Here is a 14327-nt window from a genome sequence, read left to right as displayed (position 1 = left end):
CCTTCTAAATCACACCCTCGTATCACCATCATCCTGTAACTACTGGAGAGGAAATACAGCTTCATCCTTCAGATTTGAGTGCAGAGCAAGTCGGTAAGGCTCTTCTGAGGATTATCAGAGAGATTAGGAACAGACAATCATGCCATCATTTAATTTTTTAAAAATGCTGTTCATCTGTCATTAATGTTAATCTAACATTCTGTCAGTTTCTAGTAAACCTTCTTATCTTTGAATGAAATTATGGGATCAGCGTTTTACGTGTCCAGATGATTGGCTGGGCTGTTATCTCTGGAGGCGTGGGGAGGAGGCTGTGTGTGCGAACAGCGCTGCTTTCTGGAGCTCAGCACCGCACAGGAAATGGCTCTCGGGGTGTGGGCAGCGGTCAGCCTGGGTTCAGTGCATGCCCTTCAGGGTAATGGAAGCAGAAGGCAGGAAATAGCCTCATAAGGTTAACTGAGATGCCAGTCCCACAGCAAAATGAAATCGCGTAAGTGAGTGAACTGAAACTGGTAGGTCCCTCGGCGAAAGTTTTGGAGAGAGCAGGAAGAAGTGGACGAGAGTGCGGGGGCGGGCGGGGAGGAGACGCCAGCTGTCTGGAATCCTGACATTTTGAATGACAGCTGCTGAGGAGACACAGGCCAGACTGAGTGCCGCCCCGCCCTCCCCGCATTCCGGTTTCTTTGTCCCTTGGACACGTCCTATTCAGGGATGTGTCCTATCGGCAAAACACCGGTTTGTGGTTTCTCTTATGAGTAATTAACTATAACGTGTATTAAACTTCAGGTATATTATAAGCAGATACATTGAAGCATCCATCCTTTTTCTTCAGATTACCTTCAGGGACTTAATCTGTCTTTTTTTTAGTTACATGTTTTAACAAAATTTTAGGTTTGGATATACAGGCATCTATCAGTCGGGCTTGTTCCTTATATCCGGTCGTGAAATATTTCATGAACTTCCAAACAGTATGGTATTTTAAGTGGTTTTAAGTAATAATACTATTTCACCTGAGAAACTCAGATAAAGTTGAAACGATCCCTGGAACCAGTACAAGAAGCCCTAAAGTGAGACGTGGCGCGGTGCACCGTGCACCGTGGTCGTGCGCTGACTCCCTGAGTCCGTGGGGCCTGGCCCGGCACCTCTCGGGGCCAGTCCGGGCAGGCTTCTAGGCCAGCGTGGACTCCAGAGTCGCCTCTCCTGCTTTCTACGGGGGGAGGGGGGGACGATATGGAACGAGCACAGACGGTCACTGGGAGGAACCACGGCCTCCACACTCGTCTGACCGGCCTTTCCCTTCCCTCCATTCCCCGGATGCCTGCCCTCTGCCATCCCCGTCCAGGCAGACTGCTCAGTGGCCGGTCCCACGGGGCCTCCCTGATGAAGCCCCAGACCCGTGTCGGTGCTCTGCTTTCTGTTTCCTTCCAGGTTTTGTGGGCTCGCCCTTTGTCGTGTTGCTTTTGTCCTTCCCGAAGTGGGATCCTGGCGTATTAAGGAACGCCTCTGTGGTGTGCTCCCTCTCCTGCTCTCGCTGACCACATGGAAAGCTCTTGAAGACAGCCCAGGTTTTTCTCCGTTCCTAGGCCCTCCCCTCTGCAGGTGCCCCCCCCACCGAGCAGACGTTTGAATGTTTGTTCCCAGATGATGGAGGTGGCTCTGTCCCGTGTCTGAACCTCGATGGTTGCTGCTGTTGCGTGTGACCCCCAAGTCCCAGCCGGAGAATTCACGGGGCCTGGTCAGTCCTCCAGGAACTTGTAGTTCGCTGTTCTCAGTATTTTTTTCTTGGTCAGCTTTGTAGTAAACACAAAGAATGGAGTTTTTTACATTTTTTCAATGACAGTTTATATTCAGCATTATTTTTTATTAGGTCCAGATGTGCAGTATTGTGGGTAGACAGTCATATCCTTTACTTTGTAAAGGGTTCCCCCTGCCCCCAATATTCCCAGTATCCGCCGGCACCGCACAGTTACTGGAGCACCAGGGACCGGGTTTCCTGTGCTGGAGACACACCCCGTGACCACTGTGTGACTGCCAGTTCACACTTCTCATCCCGTCACCTGCCCCACCCCTGCGGCCCCGCTCCCCCTCCTTCCGGCAGCCGTGGATCCGTTCTCTGCATCTGTGGGTCTGTTTCTGTTTCTGTTTTATTTAGACTCCACACATAAGAGTAATCATATGGCATTTGTCTTTGTCTCATTTCACTTTGCATAGTGCCCACTAGTCCCAGTCATACTTCTGCAAATGGTAAGATCCCATTCTTTCTTATGTCCGAGTCGTATCCCGCTGTGTTGTGCACATGTGCCTGCACTTTTTAAATCCGTTCGTCTGTGGACTCGCCCACTTTTAATTGGATTGTGTGTTTCTTTGGTGTTGAGTTGTGTGAGTTCTTTATAAATTTTAGGTATTGACCCTTATTGGATGTATCATCGGTGAATATCTTCTCCCTTCAGTAGTTTGTCTTCTCACTTTGTTGATGTTTCCTTTTGCTGTGCAAAAAGTTTTTTTAGTTTTATGTAGTCCCATGTTTATTTTTTCTCTTGTTTCCCTTGACCAAGGAGATACATCAGAGAAAATATGCTAACAGAAATGTCAGAGACTTTACTGTCTGTTTTTTTGTCCCAGGAGTTTTATGGTTTTGGGTCTTTCATTTCAGTCTCCAATCCATTTTGAGTTTATTCTGGCATATGGTATAAGAATGTGGTCTAGTTTCTTTTTCTTTTTTCTTTTTCTTTTTTTTTTTTTGCATCTGTACAATTCTGGCAACACCATTTAGTGAATAGACTGTCTTTACTCCATTGTATGTGCTTACCTTCTCTGCTATAGATTAATGGGCCACATAAGTGGATTTATCTCTGGGCGCTCTGTTCTGCTCTGTTGATCTGTGTGTCTGCGTTTATGCCAGTATCATGCTGCTCTGATTCCTGTAGCCTTGTACCATAGTTTGGTATCAGGTGGTGTGATACCTCTGGCTTTGTTCTTCATTCTCAAGGTTGCTGTGGCTATTTGTGGTCTTTTGTGGTTACACATACATTTTTGGATTATTTGTTTAGTTGGTGAAATACACGATTGGCATTTTGATAGGAATTGCATCGAGTCCGTAGATCACTCTGGGCAATATGGGCCTGTGGATGATGTTGATTCTTTCTATCGATGAGCACAGTATATGCTTCCATTTATTTGTTTTCATTTTCTTTCTTCAGTGTCTTACCATGTTTCAAGTACAGATCTTTTACCTCCTTGGTTGAATTTATTCCTAGGCATTTTTTGGATGCAATCTTCAATGTAGTTGTTTTCTTAATTTCCCTGATAGTTCATATTATTGGTGTAAAAAAATGCAACCAATTTCTGAATGTTTATTTTGTATCCTGCTACTTGACTGATTTTTTTTTGGTGGAATTTTTAGGGTTCTCTATGTATACTGTTGTGTCATCTGCAAATAAGGAACATTTTACTTCCTTCTTTCCAACTTAGATGCCTTTCATTTCTTCTTCCTGTCTGATCGCTCGGCTGGGATGCCCAGTACTGTGTTGAATAGAAGTGGTGAACGGGGGCATCCCTGCCTTGTTCCTGATCTTAAGGGAAACGCTCGTAGTTTTCCCCATTGAGTGTGGTGTTACCTACGGGTTTATCTCACGTGGCCTTTACTACGTGGGGGTGGGGTCCCTGTATTAGGAATGGAATTCTTTAGCCAGTAAACTTGTTCTTTTATTTAATGTTCTTAAATTAACACCCATGTACGGCCGTAGACAGATACAGGGACTCTTCAAAATAGGACAAGTAGCACAGTATCCACGGAATGGAGTTTCTGCTCCCAGAAACACACCATACGCCGGGTGTACTTGCTTTCTTATGTTTTTATTATAGTTGATGATTTGTTTTTAAAATATGCAACAGTAGAGTGACCTGTGCTGTATTTTTTTGTGGGCAGTTAACACTGTATCTTGGATTTAGTAATTAAACTTTCACAAACTATTTTAGGTATATATTGTTAATTTTGTTTTCCATTTTTTTCCTGTTTTATTCGTGATTTACTTAGAAATTACTGTAGCATAGTAGCCTCTATTTTATAAATGACATTTTATGGCATACTTGTTACTTGACTTTCTAAAAATTTGTGGCATTATCTCCACCACTGAATTACAAGCTGGTGAGTAGTCACTATCAGTGCCCGATACCATCCCGTGACACTCAAGAACCATGTGAATTAAGCTTCAGTAGCACAGGGCATTTCCTCGCTGGCGGGTGACTGGAAGGACTGGAGCCGCTCAGACTACGAGAGTGGCCGGGCTCTTCCGTTTATTCCCAGGTCGCCTTTCTCTGTCAGCCCTCCCTTCGGTCTGGCTTTCTTCTGAGTGTCCAAGGGGTTGAGACTAAAATCCTTCCTCGCTCATTTGTAGAGGAACACGGAAGCTCCCCTCTTTGCCCAGGCTCTGATGGGATGTCCGTGGTCCTGTTGCTGCCGCGAGGGAGCGTGCTGCTCACGCGCTGGCTGGATCTGAGTCAGTGCCGGCACCAAGCCAGTCTGGGGCGACGGTGACTGACGTGGCGTCAGCCCCGCCCAAGCCACAGGGCTGCGGCACGTGACTCCAGTGACCGCAGTATCCATGGAAACAGGGATGCTGTCTTACATTTATTTTCTTTCTCAATGGGTGCCCGTGTATAGGACACACACCACAGTGTACCTGTTTCCTCATTTTCTCTGAGAGAGACAGGCATTTCTGGTAGAGAAAGTTAAAAAGCAGAAACGGGGGGATTCCGGCCAGATAAACCAGAGATACTCCACGAAGACCCCCATCCCAGCTGAGGAAACAGACGGCAGAGCTGCAGCTCGGAGGAGGGAGTGCGTGGTGGCAGGGAGGCCCCGGAGCCGAGGCCGAGCAAACGGCAGTGCAGGCAGGCAGTGCCCTGGTACCTGCCCAGCGCCCGGACTCTGGTGGGGCCACCTTGCTGTCACTGGGGTGGGGGGCGGGGGGGGGATGAACAGGCTGGTCTCAGGAGCGTTCCCGTGACACCTCCACCGCCTCGGGCCCCGCTAGGAGATGCTCCGTTAGAAATGCATCTTGTGTTTCCAGTGTTGCCTCAGCAGGTCCAAGCAGTGAGGCTGAACACACGTGGCCTTAATCTTGAGCTTTACGTGTGTTTCAGACTTTGGTTAACTTCCTTTGCTCATTTTCAAAATAGTCAGAGGTACGTGGTTTAGCTACTAACGAGTTTTCTTAGAAAACTCATTTGAAGTCAGAACTGGGGAAACCTTGCTTCATATTCATACCAACTTACTTGAATGGCTCTTTTTATGTTAATGAGCGATACTTCTGTCTTCCAGGGAATGGATTCGTTAACTCGAGAGCTTCTCCAAATCTGATTGGAACTACTGGTGCAAACAGCGTGGGCAAAGTCATGCCCACAAAGTCGCCCCCTCCTCCGGGCGGCGGCAACCTGGCCATGAACAGCCGGAAGCCAGACCTCCGTGTGGTCATCCCTCCGTCCAGCAAGGGCATGATGCCGCCACTGGTACGTCCAGCCCCTGCTCGGGGCCCGGCTCTGAGTCGCATGTTTTCTCACGGTCGGTCTGCACCTTCATTTCGGGTGTTCCGTGCTGCCACAGAATCCAGGCTCTTTCCTCATGGTGACGTCTGTTTGAAGTTAGCATTTGCAGAAACAAGTCTCTTTTAAATACACAGAAATCAGATGGTGGACAAATGGGAAATAAATAAATCTGCCTGATGGTTATTTAAAATGAAAGCTAAATGTGGAGAGGTTAGTTCTGAGCAGTTTTACCGGGCTGGGGTCTTTACCTCGAGGTCTCGTCCCCGAACTGATCAGTTCCGCCCGACTGAAGTGCTCTCTCTCCGCCCTGCGCACACCTCCAGCGGTCCACCGCACGCGCTCTTCTGGGAGGAGACAGTGTGTTAATGCTTGGCTAGGAAATTCTGCACACCAACGAGCACTGTTGTAGACTAGGGAAGAATGCGTGTAAACCTGAATGAGTTATTCTCCAAATGAGCTTTGATTCATTCCTCTTTAAATAACCTCCTCCCTTAAGTCTCCGAAGAGCACAGGTCTCCCCAGCCCAGACCTTGGTGGTGTCCTCACAGTTCCAGCCTCATTCACTTTTGAGCCCTGTGTCTTCAAGCAGAGTAGGTTTGCCCCCCTCGTCTCTTGTAGGGAAAAAAGTAGAATATGTGTGCAGTTTTAAAACACTGAGTTTGGCAGCTGTCGCACTGCCGACAGGCAGTGTGATGTGCCAGCGGCTCTGCCTGCTGAGTGGCTGCTGGAACTCGGCGTTTGCGTTCCTGCACGTGAAAGCGGCGCGCTCGGGCTTCCGACAGTAGCTCTGAGTCTGTGCACCGCTGTGGGGGTGCCCGAGCATCTTCACACGCGGGTCCCACCCACCCCAGACCGACCTCGGCTGGGCAGGGAGGGGGCGTGAGGGGGACGTCAGAGCTTCCCCAGCGTAGCACAGGAGAGACCAGGGCCAAAGGCTTTTAGCTCAAAAAACAAGGAGGGACTTTTTCATTTGAAGACACAGAAAGCTGGAGGCCATGTCCCTCCCGGTCTTTCAGTGAAAACAGTTGGACGGACAAAAAGTTCAGGTCTCCGAGAGCCCGTGGTAGAGCTAACGCTTCAGGGCAGCTGACGCCCCGACTCCACCTGGGGAGGGGGCAGCGCGCACACTGACTGGCCTGGACGAGGGAGGCGAGGCAGCAGGACGTAATAAGCAAGGAGGCTGGGGAGTGGACGGAGGCCACACGTTCCCTGGCCAGGCTGGGGCCACGAGGGGGCGGCGGGCCCGACTCCTCCAGGAGCCGTGGGGGGGAGTACGCTGACACAGGCCCTCCTGGGGGGCCGGGAGTCCAGCCCGGACCCTTCTCCCCTCTCTCCGGTGGGACAGAGATTCTGTGCTGATCTGTGACGAGATGGACAGTGACCCTGGCGCCCCGAGGGTCCCGGGAAAGGGGCACTAGCTCGGCCACGTTCGTGAGAACTACTAGTAAACGGCAAAGTTTCCGGGCAAACTGCATCTGGGCATTTAGCAACTGGTCAAGATTATCTCTGGTTTTTCAAAGCAGAAGCATCTCCAGGCAATACCCCAAATGGACCACACACTACCTCCACCCATACCCCTGCAGGGCCCAGCGAAAGGCACACACACGCACCCTCGTGTGTTGGTGGGGGTCCCAGAGCCGGGGGCTCTCGACTGTCCACGGCTCGAGTTAAGGAGCATTCTGCCCCGTGTGAGACAGTTGTTGGCCGGCTGTGACCCCCCCACCCCACCCTGACAAATACCCAGCCTCCCTCCTATTTTATGCCACTTCTTTGCAGATAAACCTCCTTTCAGGTTGAGGCTTCATGTATCAGTGACGGCTGTACAGACACCTTTCACAGACTGACAGAGAAGCCTGACTTAAGTAAAACAGGAGAAAACCAGCTGGTCGATTATTTGTAGCGTGTGAACATGTTCTAGGTGTGAGAGACGAGGAGGAAACAGGTTCTGGTCGTCTCCCTCCTGCGCCTGGTTCTCAGGCCGCTCCTCCCGCGGCCTCCTTTTCTTCCTGTTGGGGGTTTTCTCTGTGGCGGTCACTTTCTTCATAGGAAAACAGTATTTGCAAACGACATGCATACACAAATCTGTGTTGTGTAAAACTGTTATACTTACTAACCGATGTGTGAGACCTCGTGGTTTCCTAAGTCTGTGCCAGCTACTGTGGGGGGTGAGGACAAACAACTTCTGCCGGAGGAGCAGAGACTCTAACAGGAGACAAACGAGGTGTGTGCCCAGGTGGGGCCGGGCTGAGAGGGTGGAGATGTGAGGCCAGAGGTGGTCTCCTTCTCAAGGACCCAGACGCACCGGCCTGGGGACGGGGAGCCCCGTTTCAGTGTGGCGGCGGCAGCCCGTGTGGCAGGGGTGCAGCCAGTGGAAAAGCAGATGGAGGCGGGGGAGCCTGTCTTTGAACCCTGGCCCCAGGGAATGCCAGAGACTTCCCGGGCTCCCAAAATCCACTGCCAAGTAAAGAGACGATAAATAATTAATATTTGTATTTATTGCATATAAAATGACCTATTTAGAATTTCCAGCAACCACTAGTGTCCAAATAACATGTTTTTGTTAAGAAGTACTTTATTGCTGAATGCCGACAGTCTGAGTAACTCTCATCCCTCTTGTGTTCTGAGTGCAGTCGGAGGAAGAGGAGTTGGAGTTGGTGAGTGTGGGTTTCTGCTTGAGGGGAGCTGGAGAAGGTGTGGAAAGTACTAATTCTCTCCCACGGTTTTACCAACCAGTGTTCCCGTGTCACACAGATTCCTTCTTGTCATTAAACACTGTCCAAACACTTTGAATAACTAAACCAATCCACTGGTAACAACAGTGTCGAGATTTTCTATTCCTGATGGAGTATTTTGATCCATTTTATTTGTGGGAGGGAGCATTGGAGTGAGGCGTTTTGAGACAACAGCTGTCCGTGGTCACGAGATGCTCGTTACAGGTTTTGTTACAGATGAAAAATACCTTATACAGCTCCCCAAATTATTGACATATTTTTAGAAAATGACTTCACCTTCAAAGTTCCTCAGATTGTAACACATGGTCTTGTGTTATTTCTCTTTCTTTCAAAGTGATTACATCATTTTTGGTGAGGTCACCTTTTTCACAGAGTTGGAATTATTTCATGCTGCATGAAAGGCCCTGAGCCACAAAGGAGTTCCCTGTCTACCAAAGGAATATCTGTAATTGTGCACAAATGTACTCCTTTTTATCAGAAGATATTCCATTCTCAAAAGTAGCCATTAATACCTTTTTTCCCCAAAACAAATGATTTCTATTTGCTTTTCTTCTAGAAAAGTAAGTTTGGCTAAAAATAACTTTCAGTTGATCTGGTTTTTCCTCGGGAACTAACACTCAGGCCTCACAGAAGCGAGCGTGTGAATTCAGGATCAGCTCTGATGGGAGCACCCCCGGGGACGAGCACTTGCCCACGTTTAGGTTGCGGCAGGGAGAGCGCGGGTGCATGGAAGCATGGGGTGGGGGGGCGTCCGTTTTATTGACGTGTATGTGCATGCTGGTGTGTTGTGCACAGTGTGTCTTTCAAAGGAATGACTGCTCTGGTTTTCAAGTGGGAGCGAGCTCATCCTTTAAGTTAGTGCTTGCTCTCACGGTTTTGTGTCGGTTAAAATGCGCTAGTCAGCTGTCATGTAGTGCTGGGTTACACCGTGTGCAGATCTGGACTGCCTGTTGGGAAAACAGTGATACAGCATCGATCACCAAATCCTTAGTTTACAATTCGGAAGTTTACAATTCGAGATAAAATAATTCATACTAGAAGTTGTTGTGAAGGCTGCCTTGTGAATTATCTGGCAATATATCGCCCTCTAGTGGTTTTGGAAGTCACTCACTCTGATAAATCTCAGTGCCTAACACCCTGTTAGAATTTAGAAAGTTGTTCGTGCCGGCTTGAACTCTGGGATATAATCATGGGTGGCTCTGGCCCTCCTCAGGGAGGCCAGGGTGTCCTGAAGCCCACAATGAAGACTCCTGTGAGAGTCGGGCTGCAAAGGCGGCCCATGGCAGCTCCAGGCACCAGCTGTGGGTCAGAAGGAAGAGATACATTGACCCTTTTCCACCAGTTTTGTAGGGATCCCGGGCCCGAGCGTGCAGTGGGGCAGTAAGGCCCCGCTGCACACATGTGGTGCGCAGTTCCATCACAAGGTTCTCGGCAGCGCTGCAGGCAGGCTGCCTGGGTCACCGCCCCCCGCCTGACAGACGGGAGGTGAGAGGGGGTCCCGGCACCGCGGTGCACCTGGGACACAGTCCTGGGCGGTCCAGCCATGCACCGAAGGGTCTAACGACTCTCACTAAAGATTGTATAGAAAAGACACACCAGAAAGCAGGAAACCGAGACCTGGACCCTTATCACACAGTCGACGTCCAAGCACCTAGATTGAGCCAAGGCCTTCCTCCCCGGACATGTGGCAGAGAAACCCGAGTCACTCTGCTTCTTCGTGATCTCGGGGGGCTGAGCCGCACGTCCGCTGGTGCGGCTGGGGCCCCGCAGGGCAGCTGCCCGGCTGTGCCTCCTGTCCCACAGAACGTGGCGTGCGCTCGTCCCGCTGGCCCCTGGTTGTGGGGAGCACTCCTGCGAGCCAGTTGGGCTCTGTCGCACACGACACGGGACAGCAGCCGTCTCCGTCGGACTCCAGAACTCAAAGCGGACTCAATTCGCCCGCTCCCAGGGCAGGCAGGACAGGCAGGCGGAGTCGGCCCGCAGGCACTCACTGTCGCCCACCCACGGCCTGTGGCACCCACGGTCTCCAGCAGCCCTGCCTGCAGGGGAGCCGGGGGCGGATGAGACGCAGGCCTGGACGTGCTGTTAGAAACCACGTCAGCTGCGCGGGTCTGAGGGCAGGGGGGACACAGGGATCTCTGCCCCTTCCCCTCCACTTTCCTGTGAGTCTAGAATAGAGTCTACACACACACACACACACACCCCCACAGACCTCCCAGCTGCAGACTTGGAAGTAGTTTGATTGATCCTCACACTTGAGGAATTACAGTTCTTTATAGACTAATGACTTCTCGGCCTGCCGGCACTTGAGCCTGCAGGGAGCCTCTATCCAGCCACCCGGCCCAGCCTGTGGCGGCTTCGAGGCCCTGTTTACGAGCCCCCCCCCCCCCCCGCAGGAGCTGCCCCTCCCAATGCAGGTTCTGTGCTGTGGGTGCACCTCTGACATCAGTAAACTCTGCATGAAGAGGGGGAAAATGAATGATTACTGTGGAAACATGTCCCTTAAAATTCAATATTTAGTTATTCCCATTAGTATTTATTTTTAAGGTTTTCACATCAGCACTGCTTCAGGAAATGACACATCATAGAACTGTGAAAAATGCCACTTTCAGATCGAATGTTATTTTTAAAATGCGAAGTCTGAACATAAACACTTGCCCGACAGCACGTGTCCCTCTTTTCTCCCCTCACAGAACCCCCAGAGGATAAGCAGTTCTCAGGCCGCGCAGCCCCTGGCCACCCCGGTCGTGTCCGTGGCGACGCCCAGCCTGCCCCCGCAGGGGCTCGTGTACTCGGCCATGCCCACCGCCTACAACACTGGTAAGCCCGCCCGCGCCCCACGCGTGCTTTTGTGGGGGGTTTAAAAAGTGTTTATTGAGACATACTGCACCCAGTGTTTTAGACTCCCGTTTGGTACAGTAAAAGACATGCCCGCCAGCCTCGGACATCAGCGCCGGTCACAGAACGATCTCCCGGCATGCACTTCCGCTGCCCGGCCCTTCTGTGCCGTTTCCCCGCGCACACTGTCTTGCTCCTCCAGGCTGTGCAGTGAGACGGTCTGGCTCCTCGCCCGGCCGGCCCGCTCAGGACGCGGGGGTGGCGGCGAGCTCGCTGTGCTGGCCACGGCGGTGCCTCTGTAACTGCCAGTGTGGTTTCTGTGGTTCGGGGCTCAGGGACGGAACTGGACCTTTGTCGTTTGTCCTCAGAACCGGTCGGTCAGTGCCTACCTGAGAGGAACTGGTCCCTCAGTTAGGTCTAGTTTTTGGCTCAGTGGGCTGAAGAGGGCAGGACCCTGGGCGCTCTGGGGCCTGGCGGACTTGCGTGTGGGCCCCCTTGTGGCCGCTGGGCCGGACTCCTGACCGTCAGCGGAAGGAGAGGGACGTGGTGAAACTGTGCCTGGCCGATGGTGCAGACGCCGCAATGCAGGGCTGTGCTCTTTGTGCTCCTCGTGAGCAGACGGTAATAAAGATGCTCTCGTCTCAGACTCGAGGGTAGGTGCTTGATCACGGGCTTCCAGACTGCTCTGTGGAGCTCCCTGCGGGCTGTGGGGCCGTCCGTGTGGTGGCCGCTTTAATTCCAAATTGTTCATGTAGAACAAACCCTTTTAAGAGGTTTTGTTGAAAACAGGTGTCTCTTAGATGATTAAATGTTGACAACATTCTCTTATGATCAGCATGAAAAAACATCCAAGTCCATGAGCCGCAAGTCTGGGGTAAAGCTAGGGCCTGTGTGCTCCTGGGCATGGTCTTGGGGCGGCGCCAGGTGCACCCTGGGTCCTGAGGTCACCTTTAGGTCTTTCATCCACGGTGAGTTTATTCTCGGACGTGAGGTGGTGGTCTGGCTTGCTTGTTTGTTGTTGGACGTACCTGCTCAACTCTCCTGGACCATGCATGGAAGAGACCTTCACTCCCGCACTGCACACTCCCGCCGCCTCGGTCAGACACGCACTGGCCGCAGAGGCGTGGGGCCAGTCATGTGCGGGTCCTGTGCAGCCGCCCTCCTTGCATTCACGGCCTGAGAGTGTTGCCCAGGGCACGCGGTGCGGCCCCCCAGCCTGGCTCGCTCTCGGGGGTGCTGTGGCCGATCAGGGTCTGCGGTGGTTCCGTGTACATTCTTGGGTTTCCTAGTTCTGTGAGACATTCAGTTGCTTTTTAAAATGATGTTAGTTCACCGGGAAACCAACTTCATTAACACCTCTCTCGAGCTACGGAAACGAGTTTTGCCGCTGCCCTTCAGGATGGGATGGAGGAGACCAGGGTTAACTTGGGGCCGGAACAGTGCCACCTGTGAACGGACAGAGCGTCCACAAAAACTGGGTGTTCTGTCGTAACCTGGTGGTTCTTGTGAGCGTGAAAATATTTTGCTGGCAGTCAGGGACAGTCCCTGTGCTCCCTGTCCATGTCACCAAGCCCGGCTTCCAGGAGGGGTGCTAGGACCTTCCTGGTCCCCACCACCGCTGCGGGGGCCACGGGACATGTGCGTGTGCACACAGAGGTGGCAGTGAGTATGTGCGTGTAAAGCAACAGTTGTGCAGCACAGCCTCTGTATCATTGACAAGTCTGGAAAAGCATCTCAACTTTTTGTGAAATAATATTTAGTACAAAATTGCAATTTAGTTTATTGAAATAATCCCAATCAAATGCAGCCAACTCTATAAACCTCCCAAAAGAAAGTATGTTGTGGGGTTTAGGCCCTTAGGCCTGTTGTTTCAGGTTGGGGGGGGTCCCTGGCTCCTCTCGGCCTAGGAGCCTCTGGGGCCACTGTGGGCAAACAGACTGACCCGAGCCCCGCCGCCCTCTCTTCCAGATTACTCGCTGACGAGCGCGGACCTGTCGGCCCTGCAAGGCTTCGGCTCCCCGGGGATGCTGTCTCTGGGGCAGGTGTCGGCCTGGCAGCAGCACCACTTGGGGCAGGCCGCCCTCAGCTCGCTGGTGTGAGTAACCGGAGGCCTCCCTGCGTCTCCACTGCGCGCTGTGCACGCCCTCTTCGTACCAGGGACTTCTCCCCAGGGACACTGCAGGACAGTCCTCAGTGCCCCGAGCAGAGGCAGGGGGGCCGCTGTGCCCTCTGTCCCCTCTTCGGCACGCGGCCGGTCCCCCACCTGCTCCCTGGGCCTGCCGCCCTCCCGGTTCTGCAGTGTCTGGGTGGCCCGAGTATTTGGAGAGAACTGGGTTTATGAGGCTCTCATGTAACAGCTTGGGTACTGTGCACGGGCCTTCCTTAAAAATCCAGGGAGCGGGGCTCCCCACAAGCACACTGAAGGGGGCAGGGGGTACCCCAACTACCAGTCGCACCACGACAGAGCCACCCGCTCCCACCCCTACTTCCCAGCCTGTGTCCGGCTGGAAGGTGTTTGGGCGCACACGTCTCCATCAGCAGAGGCGAGGACAGCGAGCGGTGCCTTCTGTCCTCTCCCTGCCCGTAGGGGCGGGGCCTGTCCTCACCGGGAGCGGCTCCACAGGACACAGCACTCAGACTGGGTGTGGGGATTGACAGGGTGGGCAAAAGTAGGTTCACAGTTGTGAGTACGCGAAACAACTCCTTCTTGTGTTTATTATGGGCTTATTTCCCACATGAACTGTGAGCTGCTTTTGCCTGCCCCGTGAGTGAGCAGGGCGTCCCGAGGTGCCCAGGAGAGCAGCGGGGCAGGGGGCGCACAGCGTCCCAGAAGAGGGGACAGCACGCAGCCCCAGCTGGTCTCTGTGGGCTCAGGGTGCCCCTCCTCCTCCCCGAAAGTCCCCCAGGGATGCAGGGCAACAAACGCTCTGCCCCCCGCATGAACGTCCTGCAAACATCCCCACTGAAGTGGGGACGTGGCCTGGCGCTTGGAGCAGGGAAGAGCTGTGCACACCCTCCTGTCCTGCCCCGAGCAAGTTGCTTACCTGTGAGAGACCAGTTCCTCTCTGGGAATGGGGCGACGTGGCTGGTTTCTGGCGGAGCTGCTGTGAGCACAGGTGTCCTGCCTCCCATGGCCAGAGTGAGACCCGGCTGCGGAAGGGGGGTGGGGCACAGGAGTCAGGGTGCCAGTGGCTCCCCTGGGGCTCAGCCCAT

The 14327-nt window shown here is 52.6% G+C and overlaps 1 protein-coding gene across 8 annotated transcripts in view; it reads left to right on the top strand.

The window, feature by feature from the left end:
• MEF2A (myocyte enhancer factor 2A) overlaps positions 1-14327 on the top strand; it is a 102020-nt gene that overhangs the window by 83671 nt on the left and 4022 nt on the right. For 6 of the 8 annotated variants that reach the window (XM_028502252.2, XM_028502253.2, XM_036012962.1 and 3 more), the window contains 4 exons: positions 5321-5508; positions 8175-8198; positions 10970-11096; positions 13083-13209. In XM_028502252.2, the coding sequence (XP_028358053.1) occupies positions 5321-5508; positions 8175-8198; positions 10970-11096; positions 13083-13209 (466 nt within the window). The remainder of the gene's footprint in view (positions 1-5320; positions 5509-8174; positions 8199-10969; positions 11097-13082; positions 13210-14327) is intronic. The other 2 variants (XM_028502254.2, XM_036012961.1) reach the window with 1 other exon arrangement.

This window comes from Phyllostomus discolor, chromosome 12 (assembly GCF_004126475.2).
Source record: "Phyllostomus discolor isolate MPI-MPIP mPhyDis1 chromosome 12, mPhyDis1.pri.v3, whole genome shotgun sequence".
Lineage (NCBI taxonomy): Eukaryota > Metazoa > Chordata > Mammalia > Chiroptera > Phyllostomidae > Phyllostomus > Phyllostomus discolor.
Note: the sequence above shows the minus strand (reverse complement) of the source record. Positions and strands in the feature narration are given on the sequence as shown.